This window comes from Magnolia sinica, chromosome 1 (genome assembly GCF_029962835.1).
Source record: "Magnolia sinica isolate HGM2019 chromosome 1, MsV1, whole genome shotgun sequence".
Lineage (NCBI taxonomy): Eukaryota > Viridiplantae > Streptophyta > Magnoliopsida > Magnoliales > Magnoliaceae > Magnolia > Magnolia sinica.
In genome coordinates, this window is record NC_080573.1 from 23,071,232 (window position 1) to 23,085,029 (window position 13,798).

The following is a 13,798-nucleotide window of genomic DNA, read 5'->3' on the forward strand; positions in this document are numbered from 1 at the left end:
AAAGTGTTCAATTGGAACATGAAAACGTGACTGTGTGTGTGTAAGTGAGTCATGCTCCTCTGTGCACCTACGCATGTGTGCACCTTTGTACATGTGTCATCAGCGTCTAATCCAAATGGTTCATGTGATACGGAATCAAATGAAACCCCAATGGACAAATTTTCACTCTAATATAAAATTCTGCTGGGCCATAGTAAAGAGAAATGCAAATCAAGGGAGGAAACTGTTTTCATTTTTCATGGCTCGTCAAAGCTTTGGATCGACATAAATGTTGGGTCCAGGAGGTTTCATGAGGTGCCACTTCACTTCACGTGGATTGTTCAGATTTTAGAGTCACATCATGTATAATGAGTTCTCAAAAAAGTTTGCATGAGTTTTGTGCAAGCTGATGCGCAATGAGCATTTTATACACACACATGCTCACCAATGCACATGCGCACCTTTGTACATGTGTCATGGGCATCTAATCCGAACGGTCTACGTGATGCGGCATCCCATGAAACCCCAAGGTACCAATTTTCACTTAATCTAAAACTCTAGTAAGCCATAGAAAAGAGATGCAAATCAAGAGAGGAAACTGTTTTATTTTTCCATGGCCCACCAAGGTTTAGATCAAAGTATAAATTGGGCCTTAGGGTTTCATGGGGTGCTGCATCACATGGACAGTTCAAATTTGGGACTTACATAATTTATGATGAGTTCTCAAAAATTTTGCACGAGTTGTGTGCAGATTGGTGTGTGTGTCTATATATATATATATATATAGCCTTTTTGGCCTGATTAGGGCAAGACTAGGCTGTAGAGGACAGTTGGGTTAAGGGCAACCCCAGCCTGACCCTAGCCCGGTCTGCCCTACTAAAGATTGTCAATGGACTGGGTTGGGGCAAACAAAATCAAAATTAGAATAGGGCGGAGCCACAGAGCTTGCCCAAAAAGTTCAAATCCGGTCCTGAGATGGGTGTAGCCCATTGACAATCTACAAGCATGCTTGTTTTCTGTTTGTGCAAGTGTCTGGTTTAGCGGTCCTGATCGTTGATACTGTGAGGCCACTGGGAATGCTAACGTACCAAATTTCATGGACCTAAGGTCGGTCTATAAAATCTGTAGCCCCTTTCGGTGAAGCACTGATGCATTTCAACGTATTAGATATATTTTCCGCTGATAGCTCATTCATGTTTGACCCCACCACATCAACGGCATAGATCACTCAGCCATATTGGCCCACTTGTATATAATGAATCCTCAGATGAATTATATGATGAGTAGAGGTATTAATAGCTCTGGCCCAGGCAATAACAACAGTTAAATTTTGAATGAGGCTGGCCCACTGGGCCCGGCCAGAACCAAACCCAGGCCAGCTTGTGACATTCCTAAATTGATAACCAGACCTCAGCCTTTACAAAGGCTTTCAGTACTGACAGTGGGCCCATGTTTCTATGATCCAGACCATTGATCCGCTGTGTCCTCACTTCAGATAACGGCTGTACACGAACCGAGTTAGCTTGGTTAGCTTGCTCGACTCAACTCGAAAAAGCTTGACTTGACTTAGTTTGAAACCGAGTTCGAGCTGGGCTGAGCTGATTTTTTGAGCTTGAACAAATTTTAAACAGAGTTTGAACTTGCCTGAGCTTGACTCTACTCGGATCTAACTAGTTCAGTGACTGGGTTACTTTGATATTGATGTTGCTCACCAAGTGTTTGATGAAATGACTCAACAAAGTTTCAGTTACTAACAAGGAAAGTATGTATACGAAACAAATACTATTTTTTTTGCTGATTTTGATGTTGCATATAAGGTGTTTGATGAAATACTTATAAATAAGTGCTATTGTTTTACATGCAATAAGAAATTGAAAGTGCATTGTATGTATTTGTGAAAATGCCAAACAAGATTAATCTTGGCCCGCTCTGCTTAAACTGGCCCGAGCTGTTATTCAAACTGAGCTGGGCTGGCTAGTCAGGCTCGAGTCGAGCAGTACCAAGCTTGACACGGTTCGACTTGATGTACGGATATACCATACCCCAAAAGCCCCATTATCCCTATTCTTTTCAGTGTAACGTGGGTCATCTTATTATTATACTCTTAATCGTTTATTTGTGGGACACAAAAATGAAAGGATAGGATTATCCTATCAATATAATTCTTGAGAAATAGTCCATCCATCCACGGCGGGACTCAACGTACCAATGGTATGGATTACCGAACCATGAGCCCCACTTGTCACGAAACGAAAACTCGAGTATAGCATGCAAAGCCTGGAGTTGAGGATGCCGTACGTCCTCGGGCATTTTAAAATGCACCTCCTTACCATCGAAGCGGTTTTAGTCGGAAGCCGTCTGGTTAGGGTTTTGCTCCTCTTCTCTCTCAGGTGCGCTTGTTTTTAGGGTTTTTCCTCTCTCTCTCTCTCTCTCTCTCTCTCTCTCTCTCTCATATTTCCTTGGAGCTTTCGAGGGTTAGGGTTTTCCTCTCTGTCTTTTTGCTTCTCCACACTCATTTTTGTTTGGAGTTTTCTAGGGTTAGTGTTTGGTTTGGGGTTTTCTTTTTCTCTTGATGCTATGCTTCTTTTCTAATGATTTTGTATGATCTCTCTCTCTCTCTCTCTCTCTTCTCTATTAAAGTTCTAATATTTTAGGGTTTTCTCTTGGAATTTCCCTCGAAAAACCGTTACTTTTATATCTTCCGCAATCTACCATGGCATACTACTTGCGGTCTCGCACCCACAGTCATCCCACAGGTGCCAAAGTGCAACGTTCTGTCCATCCATCAGCTGGGCCACACAATTAGTCTGGCATGGTACACAAATCAGATTGGGCGGGCCATCTATTTAGGATTTTAGTAGTAAAGAACGCGTTTTAAATCTCATTTTCGTTCCCTTTTGGTGTGGATTCTTTGCTTTTTTGGGTTCTCGTATCAAGGTGTTTGCGATATGTTCCCCACATGTAGGTCATATGAGCCGTGCCTGAAGGGGACTTCACTGGGCAGATGACCTGGAGCGGAAATCAGATGGCCCAACTTTTCAGGCAGGTGGGGTACCTCTCTACGAAACCAATGTGTATTTTAGAAGAACATGCCAATGGTCCGCCCTCTACATACACGTGTACCCTGCCTGGTGGGTATACCCGCCTGATTTCATGCCAGGTTGTCTGCAGGTGCAGCCCAACTCTTGTACATCCCAGATTTCACACGTGCCAGCTTAGCACGTGCTGCATATAAAGCTCTTCATTTCGTTGCCTACGCCTATTTCATTCCAATCCACACTAAATTCCATCACAGTGTATTGACTGAAAACATCAAATGGTATTTCTGTTTCAGACACATTGTGGACTTTGATTCCTTTGTAATTCTCGGCTTGGTATATTCAGGACGCTATCCATTCTATCATAATGGGTGAGACTGGCAAGCGTTCCCGCCACCATAGGGATAATAATGAGAACGATGAGAAATACCAGAAGAGAAGAGTTAACAACAAGGAAGGCTCCGGTGATGGCGAATTGGTTGTCTATCGCATTCTTTGCCCAGGTGGCATCATCGGAAGCGTGATTGGGAAGGGTGGTAAGGTGATAAATTCGCTAAGGCAAGAGACACGTGCAAGGATCAAGGTCGTCGATCCATTCCCAGGAGCAGATGAGAGGGTTATTTTGATATATTGTTATGTCAAGGACAAGGATGATAATGAAGTTGATGAGGATGATAGCAAACCTGTTTGCGCTGCTCAAGATGCTCTTCTCAGAGTGCATTCTGCTATAGCTAATGCAGTGGCTGTTGTTGAGGAATCCGACAAGAAGCATAAAGAGGAGGCCCACATGCTCGTCCCGAGTAGCCAAGTGGCGAATGTGATCGGCAAATCCGGAAGCACTATCAAGAAACTGAGGACCAAGACGAGAACGAATATCAAGGTTACCCCTAAGGATCCCAGTGACCCTACACATGCTTGTGCCATGTCCTTTGACAACTTTGTTCAGGTAAGTCTTAAGCATATTGCTGATGTTTTGAAAATGGAATTGTTTATTTGTATTGAAACTTTGTAGGAGGTTGTGTCAAATCAATTCATGGTGTGACAGTAATGTAACGTTTTGAGAATCTTAAGGAAAATAGAAAATTAATAGAAATATCCAAAAATAAACATTCTAGTGTACAACATCAAATTTGATCAATTTATGGCTTTTCCAGATGTTGGAAATAAGATGGTTTATGGCCAATTCAAGTTGCAGATGAATGGTTTCCATTAATTCAAATTTTGTCGCAAGATTTGAATTCTGAAATATGGAATTTAAACATGAATTTAAATATGTGATCATGCTGAAGTAGAAAAATAAAGAAGAAATTTGGGGAAGGGAGAGGAGAGAAAGGAGAGAAGAGGAGAGACGGTTAGGGAAAAATGTGTTATATGTTGCTTGGTCAAAAGACCAACACACGCGCGCGCACACACACATATACATATACTTCCACATTCCCCCTCAAGCTAAAACATGTATGTTGATCATGCTTAGCTTGGAATACGTAACAAACATACACACGCACACATACATGCTTAGCTTTGAAGGAAATGTTACAGTGCTCCACTGGGGTACGTAACAAACATACACACACACACACAATTACATATACTTCCACATCCCCCCTCAAGCTAAAGCATGTATGTTGATTATGCATAGCTTGGAATACATACAAAGATAATGAAGATAATGAGCGTGGTTCATTGCTCTCCCTTAAACACAACATTGAATCTTCTCTTCAAGTACACGACTATAACTAAACTCAACAAACATTTCCCTTCATCCATTGAATCTTCTCTTCAAGTACAGGGCTATAACTAAAATCAACAAACATTTGAGTCACAAACTTGACATCCACGTGCAAATTCTCTCACAAACACGAGTGTGCATCTTGTGCAACACTCGAGAGAACAAACACAATAGCATGTGGAGACTTTGTGCATCACGTGCAACACTCGAGAGAACAAACACAATAGCATGTGGAGACTTTGTGCAACACAAAGTGAGGGTGCCTCACGCGCAACTACACTCACAACAAACAACAAGGTAGAGAGACACACACCATAAACAGGCCTGATAAAGGAATAGAAGATGAACTGAGCAAGAATGATCCACCATTAGTAAAAAAACCTCTTACGAAGGTTGAGTGAAGCATAATGTCGAACACCTTGTGTGCACCGAACCTTCTAAGCTCTATGACGAGAGTATCAACATTGCAATCACCATTAACACAATTTTACACGGCATTTTACAGCCCCACAACATCAAATCATGAAAAAAAATAAATCTAGCAACAAAACCTAGTAACCCACAAAATAAGAGCCTACGACACTCACCTCTCACAAAAGATGTCATAGACATAGTACCCCCAAACGTCGATGAAACTTCATGAATCTTGTTCCTGGTTATTGCTCTTGATCAATCGCACCTATCCCTTGGAGAAAATTTGCTCAAAACTCCTTCAGAAAAGCATCACAACATAAGGACAAAAATCCGGATTTTTTTTTTTCTTCGATTTTTTCTTCATTTTTGCTGAAACACCATGAAAAATGCCTCAAAAAGAATGCGGAAAAATCACCATTATTCCTCTAAAATCCTGATCCACCAGATCCCAAACATCTATGTAAAAAAGACTTCATGGCCATACACTGTTGATGTCATTCGTGCGTACGGACAACATCAGCAGTGGGCCCCACTACCGCAGGTTGCAATCATGTCCCGGATCGGACGCCTTGATACCAAGTAGAAAAATAAAGAAGAAGAAATCTGGAGAATGGAGAGGAGAGTGATGAGACACGGCTAGGGAAAAATGTGTTATATGTTGCTTGGTCAAAAGACCAACAGACTCACACATACATATATTACTTTGAAGGAAATGTTACAGTGCTCCGCTGGGGTACTTAACAAACATACACATGCACACACAATTACATATACTTCCACAACTGATTACTATCATAACCTTTTCCCAGCTGTTTGGTGTCCAGCTTAATGAATTCCGTTTTGCTAGCAACAGGAAGTCTCATGATTGCTTGGCACGAGTTTGATAACCAGCTGCCTACTTGACATCAACTCTCCTTTAACCACACTGATATTCACAAAAATTAGAGAGTTTTCATAAGAACACTCTGCCTTATAGTTGGCCTTTTGTATTTAACAAGAGGGTCACTCCTTTTTCTTCTCGCCCTTGGCTTCACTGTCACTATTGTTTTGCTTTCGGTTTCAGCTCTGCCTTAATAAAATTGGGACCATCTTTCAAAGAAGTAAAAAAAAAAAAAAAAGAACAAGAGGAATGTAGCTGCTGCAGGTGAAAAAAAATCTATTCTTTGTTGCTGGGTAATTTATAATTTACCAAAGGCAAAGGTACTGTTGTACCTTCAACTTGTTGTACTGCTAATGGAATCCTTGGTTATTGAAAACCTTAACTGTAATTTTCCATTATCAAGCAAGCTCAAAATCTCAACTGCCAAACTGCCAATAGAATAATATGGCGATGCACAATATTGCACATCTCAGTGTAGATTTGTAAAACCTGTTGAAGGTATGACTACCAATAGTGATTTTCTAGTAATACAGTCTGTTCTATATCTAGGTTGGCCTTAAGCTCCAAGCCTGGGGTTATCATAAACAAACAATTTCGCAGATGTTTATTGTCAGATGCTGATACAAATGAAAATAGCAAATCTTTCAAGAGAACAGAGTAGGGAAGGAGGAGAGCACAATAAACCCATTATAGTCAATGGTGCCACAATCTGCTCAACAATGTTCATCTTTTTTTTTTTTCTTATTCTTATTTTTTTTTTTTGGAAAGATGAGAATTTATTGAAGAAGGCAGCAAGAGCCACCAGACAAACTAAACAGACTGACCAAAAAAATACAAAGCCCACCCCACTCCACACAAAACCCTCCCACCACATTACGGAGCCCAATTGCAAAAAAGGATCAGAATCTTAGAGAACATGAGCGCCAACGACACACTCAGATTTCCGAAGATACGATTATGTCCATCTTAACTTTTGAAATGCAGAAATTTTGGCAAGCAAACCTCCACGTATAGTAGTAATAATAATAATAATAATAATAAATGAGGTTTTAAATCACATCCTTAGGCACTGGAAAGTCCAAACAAACTAGAGCTCTCCAAAGCCGGGAAAAACACAATCCATTGGAGTTCAAAATTGATTTTTAATTTCATTACTACTTGAATCAGAGCTCTAAAACCCTATCTTTCAATCATAGATCTCTTGCATATGCGTTTAAGATATCTTCACGTTGACAACAGTTGTGAACTTGTGATGATGTTCCATATCTACTAAAGAAACAGTTGTGATGATTTTTATGCATGTTCCATTTTTATTATTTCTAAACTGAATTGTCAATTTTGCGAATAGATAACTGGCGATGCTGGAGCTGTGAAGAAAGCATTGTTTTCTATATCTGCAATCATGTTCAAGTTCTCTCCTAAAGAAGAGATTTCTCTTGACACTACTGTGCCAGATCTTCCTCCAAGCATCATTATCCCATCCGATGTCCCTATTTATCCGACTGGTGGCTTTTATCCTGGTACGGATGCTGTTGTTCCCCCTCCTAGATCTGTGCCTCCAGTTGTACCGAACCCACATTTAACGGAGTTTCCTGGATATTCTGATACTGGGAGTGCATGGCCTGTGTATCCCTCTACTGTTCCTGCTGTCTCTGGATATGGTGGTTCATCTCGCTTTGAGGAGTTAGTGGTACGACTGCTGTGCCCTTCTGACCAGATTGGTCGTGTTATTGGCAAGGGAGGGAGTTCCATAAAAAGTGTGAGGCAGGCAAGTGGTGCCCGGGTTGAGGTCCAGGATACAAAAGGTGATTGTGATGAGTGTGTTATTATCGTTACTTCTACAGAGGTTAGTCCTATTAACATTATTGTCATTTCTTATTGGTATAGCTTTCTCACCCTCTTTGGCAATAATGACGGTCACATGCAATATTTATTTGCAGTCCACGGATGATCTGAAATCCACTGCGGTTGAAGCTGTTCTATTGCTACAAGGAAAGATCAATGACAATGATGAAAATGACACTGTTAACATCCGTTTCCTTGTTCCATCCAAGGTTATTGGTTGTCTTATTGGTAAAAGTGGTTCAATTATAAATGAGATGCGTAAGAGTACGAGAGCCGATGTTCGTATCTCGAAAAGCGAAAAGCCGAAGTGTGCTAATGACGATGATGAGCTTGTTGAGGTGTGTTTCAGTACCTTGTGGTTTTATTGTGTAGCTCTTTTTTAATAGTTTCATAAGTTGCTCTCTCTTGCTCATTCAGGTCATTGGGGAGGTTGGCAATGTGAGAGATGCGCTTGTTCAGATTGTCTTGAGGCTCAGAGATGATGTTCTGAAAGATAGGGAAGGTTATCGTAATGCTCCTCCTCCCACCGATTCTCTGTACTCAGGGGGTCGTTCTGTGTCATCGGTTTTGCCTAATGTTCCCCCAGTCGCTCCTTTGGGTTATGATCAAAGGGTTGAAACTGGAAGCAGCTTGGGCATGCTTTCTACTGGCAGCCTGTATGGATATGGATCTTATCAGGTACATAAAATGCATCCGTATTCACAACCTTTTATTCATTAGAACTTGCTCTCTTTTTTTCTTTTTTTTTTTTTTTTTATGTCTTTAGTTGAACTATCAATGTTCAAAATCCCACTGATTGGATTGAAATTCAGTGAAGCACGCCATGTTGGATTCAGTCACAGTATTGAATCCAAACTTCTGTTGGGAAAAATAAAAAGGAAATCAGTGAAGCTAATTATTTGCTTGGTTTTGTTTTTTAATTTTATTTTTTTAATAGTCAGCTAGTTTTTATCTACTCAGTCTGATCAAACTTTAGAACTGAAAGGCTAAATCTTGCCTTAAGTCTTAGTATCCAACATTAAAAACTGCTGCATTAGTTGTATGTCTTTGAATCAAAGTTGGGTTTGGGCTGAATCATTTCATGCATTCAAAATGCAGCGTCTTCCCTCAGTTACTTATATCTTCTTCTTCTTCTTCTTCTTCTTCTTTTTTGCTTTAAATGAAGGATCGTGCATTCAAAATGCAACATCTTTCCCTGCTTAGGTAACTCATCTCCTTTTGTTTTTTCTTTAAATGAAGGTTGGGGAGAACGGCTATGGATCTATTCCTTCATATTCTTCAAAGCCATATGGAGGGTTTGTATTTCATATCTTAAGAGTTTTGCCTCTGCTTCGGGCTGTTTATTTGGGTTTTTTAATTTTTATCTGAGCCTGCTCTTTGTATAATTTCATTTGTACAGACTGCCTTCAACCCTGGAGATTGTCATCCCGGCCCATGCAGTGGGTAAAGTGATGGGTAAAGGTGGAGCAAACATAGGAAATATTCGTAAGGTATGTTCTGTTCCCGGTTATTATTGTTTTATATCAGGTAACGGGCTTGTGTTTTTAACAGTCCCATTCAGTGAACTGTACCAAAACAAGTCAATTCAGTGCAAACATTATACCATTCATAAAAGGTGCAACAATTATAGTTTTAAAGCATAATACTTGAAGGAATTATAGGATTACCAGCTTGTTTGCTGACACAAAAGTTTCCACACAGTTTCCTGACACTAGGATCTGTAAGACCATGTCTGGACAACAGCTTGGTGATCAAGGCCATTGATCTGATGGGCCTCACTTTGGATAGGGGATTCCCTGAGAATCTACCTGATTAGAAGATTACAACCATTTGATTTTTGGACTCATTGTAGTTGAACCTGGACTGTTGCAATATTTCTGGTTTTAATCTACCAATCTGAATGCTTTTCTAGTCATCCCTAGCCATTGTGGGGTTCGTCAAATAACATTTTGTACAGTTTATATATGGCTTCACATATAAGGAATCCTGCACAACAAAAGTCAGCCCCAGCCATAGTAGGGACTATCAAATCAACAGTCTAGATCATCAATATATGTCTCCACATGTAACGAATCCTGCACGACAAATCTTTCAATAAAAAATCCCGCACGGCAAATGTCTGCCAACTGCATTTTTGATGAGCAAAGCCTCATCATCCTCCATGCTCAAAGTCAGTGCCTTGCGTAATTTTTTTTTGCGCTGTTGTTGGGACCCTCATTATTTCTCAGCATTTAGGAACAGAACTCAATCTGAGGCGTGCCAATCTTACTCTTTGGACACGTGAATCTGAGATTTGTGCCACATATGAGCTTTTTTCATCAGAAGGGCCCTTCTGTTTATGTGCTGTCACATGAAAATTAGACGTCTCCAGTCTTTAGGTGGGCTAGTCATATATTGAACAATTGCCATCTGGCAAGAGAAGCTCTCCCTCACATTAATGTACATATGTGGCCTGCATGATGGTTGGAATGGCCTGGTTTCTGCCACAGTGCATGTGCACTAGGGCCAACCTGAAAAACAGTTCCTGTCCTGCACACATGCCTCATGGACACATGTCAACTCGCGTGAGTAGCTTAGCAGAGCTGGCATATTTATGTGTTGTTATCATCAGATACCTTTGGCATTTATTCATTTAAAAAGAAAGAATAGGAAAAACATCAACATGTAATTACAACTTCCCAAGGGCATTTACATCAAGTGAATTCCTATCATGGGCTCAGATTTTATTGTCAGTTTACTGCATCTTCTGGACAATTACTTAGCTCTGTTAAGATAGGGGATCCCTGGAAGTTGAGGTCATTGCTCAACCCGATTTTGGCAGCCCCATTCATCCATGTCAGAAAAGCCAGCATAAAAGTGGCTGCTTCCCCACTTAGTCCTAGTTATGTCTTTTAAAGAAGGTAAAGTGAGGTAAAAGTGGAACTTGGCAGAGGTGTTATTTGACACGTCTGATGTGGAGGGACTACTGAAATTAAGACCGAAAACTAGGACTAATTTTGCAGGATCCTACCCAGCTGGAGCCTTCTAGCACTCTTTTTTCTAGACTTCTTTCCAAAAGTAAAAATAAAAATAAAAGGGACAAAGTGCTCTCCATCAATTTTGATTTAGTGGATGTCCTCCACAATAAGCTTTTAGTAGCTCGTCGATGTATAATTTAATAGTTGGCTTCTTTGAAATTCTGAATAATGACTATAATTAGCTTGATGCTGATTTTTTCTATTCATGTGATGCCCTTTGCTTTTAAATTCATGCACTTTGGACTTCAATGTGCTGGTTTTGCAGATCTCTGGGGCAGTTGTGGAGATTGTTGACTCAAAAACATCGCGTTCAGAGCGCATTGCTCAGATCTCTGGCATGCCCGAGCAGAAGCGCTCGGCTGAAGACTTAATTCAGGCATTCATCTTAGCCACCTAACTTCATGGATGCTTTCCACATGGCGGAAAGTGATCTCTTCACTTCATTTCAGCACTCCCTTCTTCCGTGGTTTCCTATCCTCGGTTCCTTTCTTAGGCTTCGCACCCAAAGGAGCAAGGACAGGGTCCTAGAAATAGTTGGCACTCTCCTAATTTCCTTAGCCAATTCCGTATCGTGAAGGATTCACAGCTGACTTATTTTTGTGAGATTACTCTCTATGTTGATGACTCTTTTATCTCCTGTTGTCTTAGAAATTGTAGGATCTCTCCCCATTATTGGGTCTTTTATCCTGCGTAATCTCTGAGGGGCATGGTCTTCATCGCATCTCCAGTTTGTGCCATGTTTCGTGATTATGTTCTTGGTGGTAATTATGCTCTTATGACCATGACTTGTTCGCAGCTTGCAATATTTATGTTCTATTTTCTTAGAGCTCTATCCCCGTCTGTCAGCTTTGTCATTACTATGATCCATCCATCAGCATACACGTGCAAGCTGGTTGGTTTGGTGGGTGGTATTTTCTCAAACCCTGCTAAATGAACTCGCTGTGGTACACATTCCAGGGAATCGCTGCTTAACTGTGCGAAGTGGGATGTATATGAGATTCATGCTGCTTATCAGCAGGCCCCACCATATAGATGCCTAGTCTGCGCCAGAGTTAGGCTGGTCTTCTCTTCAATTGGGCCTAACATTTATAAAAGAAATGTGCTTTTAAGCATTTGGCCTATTTATGTGGCCTACCATTTGGGCAGACTGGCCTGATTTTTGGTCCAGGGCATCTACATGGTGTGGCCTGCCTGATGAGTAGTCTTGTTCTTGCATACATGCACCGCATTTACATGTGTGACCTGTGACTCCCGTGCCGAATGCACATCTCATTTCTCTAGTCTTTCCATACTCCTGACCGAATTAGTTTGTTAGTTGTTTTCACTTTGTTGATGCTGTGGAAAAGAAGGTTCCGGATAAGTAAGATGAAAAAGGTCCTTGGTGTTGTCTGTATCCTTTGTTGTATGTCATGGGGAGCCAATTCTATTGTGAATGTTGCACCTTTCCCTATGTATCAGTACCGACTATCCACCATCTTAATCGATATTTACTTGTATTTTCTTTCCTCTTTTCATTGATAAAGTTCTAGTTATTGATAATAATAATAATAAATCACTGAATAGGAGGGAAACAAATTTGGGTGAAAGCAAAACACAGGACTTGGAATTCCTGGCTTCTTTACTTTCCCAAATCTCTTTTAGTCCTTGATACTCAAAAGGTTACCTTTCCTTTCGCTTCACCAGTTACATTGAATCTTGAACTCACTACGGTAATCAAAAATTTACTGAGCGATATCCCTTGCGCTATTTCCCTCATTTTCCAACAATTCTGAGTTGGAGGTTCTTAAGAAGTAAAAAAGAGACCCATGATGGGGAGATCATTAGTACCCATACAAGGAAGAAACCTCCCCCAAGTATCTTTGATCCTAGCTATTGCGCCTGGCAAGGGCCCTCCTTCCTGTGATCAAGTTAAGATCCTAGCCTCTGGGAATACATGTTATTGCGATTCAGAATTTTTTGCTGATGTTATATTATTTCATTTCTACTAGATAGGCCATGGTCCGGCCAATAAACAGAGACACCATAACATCTTTCTCATGCCCAATCAACCCCAGCTATATCCGGAGAAAGACATCATTCTTCCCTGGCATCACCCAAACCATTTCATTTAAAAAAAGATAAAAATCTCCACAAATTGATCCAATCTAGTTTTTGAATCAATGAGAATTCAATACTCGAATGATGCTAAAGAAAGAAAGAAAGAATTTGATACCTTGATAGTAGAATAGATTATTGAAACACGTGACACATTCAATAGAGACGGATAAACAATATTGAACATTTTGCACTAATTACGAATACTTGAATAATAACTCTAAGAAGCTCAGAAAAGTGAAAATGTTCCTAATGATATTTAAACCTCAACCTCTTAGGACAACCCTTAAGGTCAATTCCTGACATTCCTTCGAAATATTTTACCAAGATTTCCAACTCTTAGCCCTTAGGAAATGACTGAAGTGCAAGAGATGCACAAAGAATGGACTATTGTCTAAAATCGAATGAATGGTCCTACAGTATTCTCATTGGAAACATTTTGATCGTTATTTCTGCTGGGGAGCTGAAGGAGGTTTTTGGTAGCTTTTGGATTACTATTGATTCTTTTATCCCGAAGTTGAGGAAAATCTGGGAAAAGCTGTGGTTTTCTGTTCATCCATTTTTATAGGCAGACCAATTGTATTTAGACCATGGATAGGAGAAGGCTAGCTAATGATTCATCGAGAGGGTATGGCACGCCTTCTCAACTTCTAGGTGTCAATTTTTTAAAAGACTTCAGGGTTTCTGATGAAGGGGTGATGCCTAAAGAGAAATTGGTCGATGGTAATGGATATAAGAATATGGAAGAATTGGTGATTAAAGTTCCAAAGGTGACTGTAGATAGAAGACTAAGTAGTTGGCG

At 40.4% G+C, this 13,798-nt stretch overlaps 1 protein-coding gene across 4 annotated transcripts; it reads left to right on the top strand.

Moving 5' to 3' along the window:
- The first annotated feature begins 2,258 nt into the window (after nt 1-2,258).
- Nucleotides 2,259-12,416, top strand: LOC131243050 (KH domain-containing protein At4g18375-like). 4 transcript variants are annotated; one of them, XM_058242132.1, is made up of 8 exons: nt 2,259-2,369; nt 3,364-3,963; nt 7,389-7,886; nt 7,981-8,223; nt 8,303-8,563; nt 9,125-9,180; nt 9,285-9,375; nt 11,168-12,416. In XM_058242132.1, the coding sequence occupies exons 2-8, from the start codon at nt 3,385-3,387 to the stop codon at nt 11,297-11,299; spliced, it is 1,860 nt and encodes a 619-aa protein (XP_058098115.1). In that variant the 5' UTR covers nt 2,259-2,369; nt 3,364-3,384; the 3' UTR covers nt 11,300-12,416. The 4 variants fall into 4 exon arrangements, with proteins under 4 accessions (XP_058098115.1, XP_058098123.1, XP_058098106.1 ...); XM_058242140.1 differs by having other exon boundaries at nt 2,322-2,369; nt 3,314-3,963; XM_058242123.1 differs by lacking the exon at nt 2,259-2,369 and adding an exon at nt 2,444-2,812.
- Nucleotides 12,417-13,798: the final 1,382 nt, after the last annotated feature.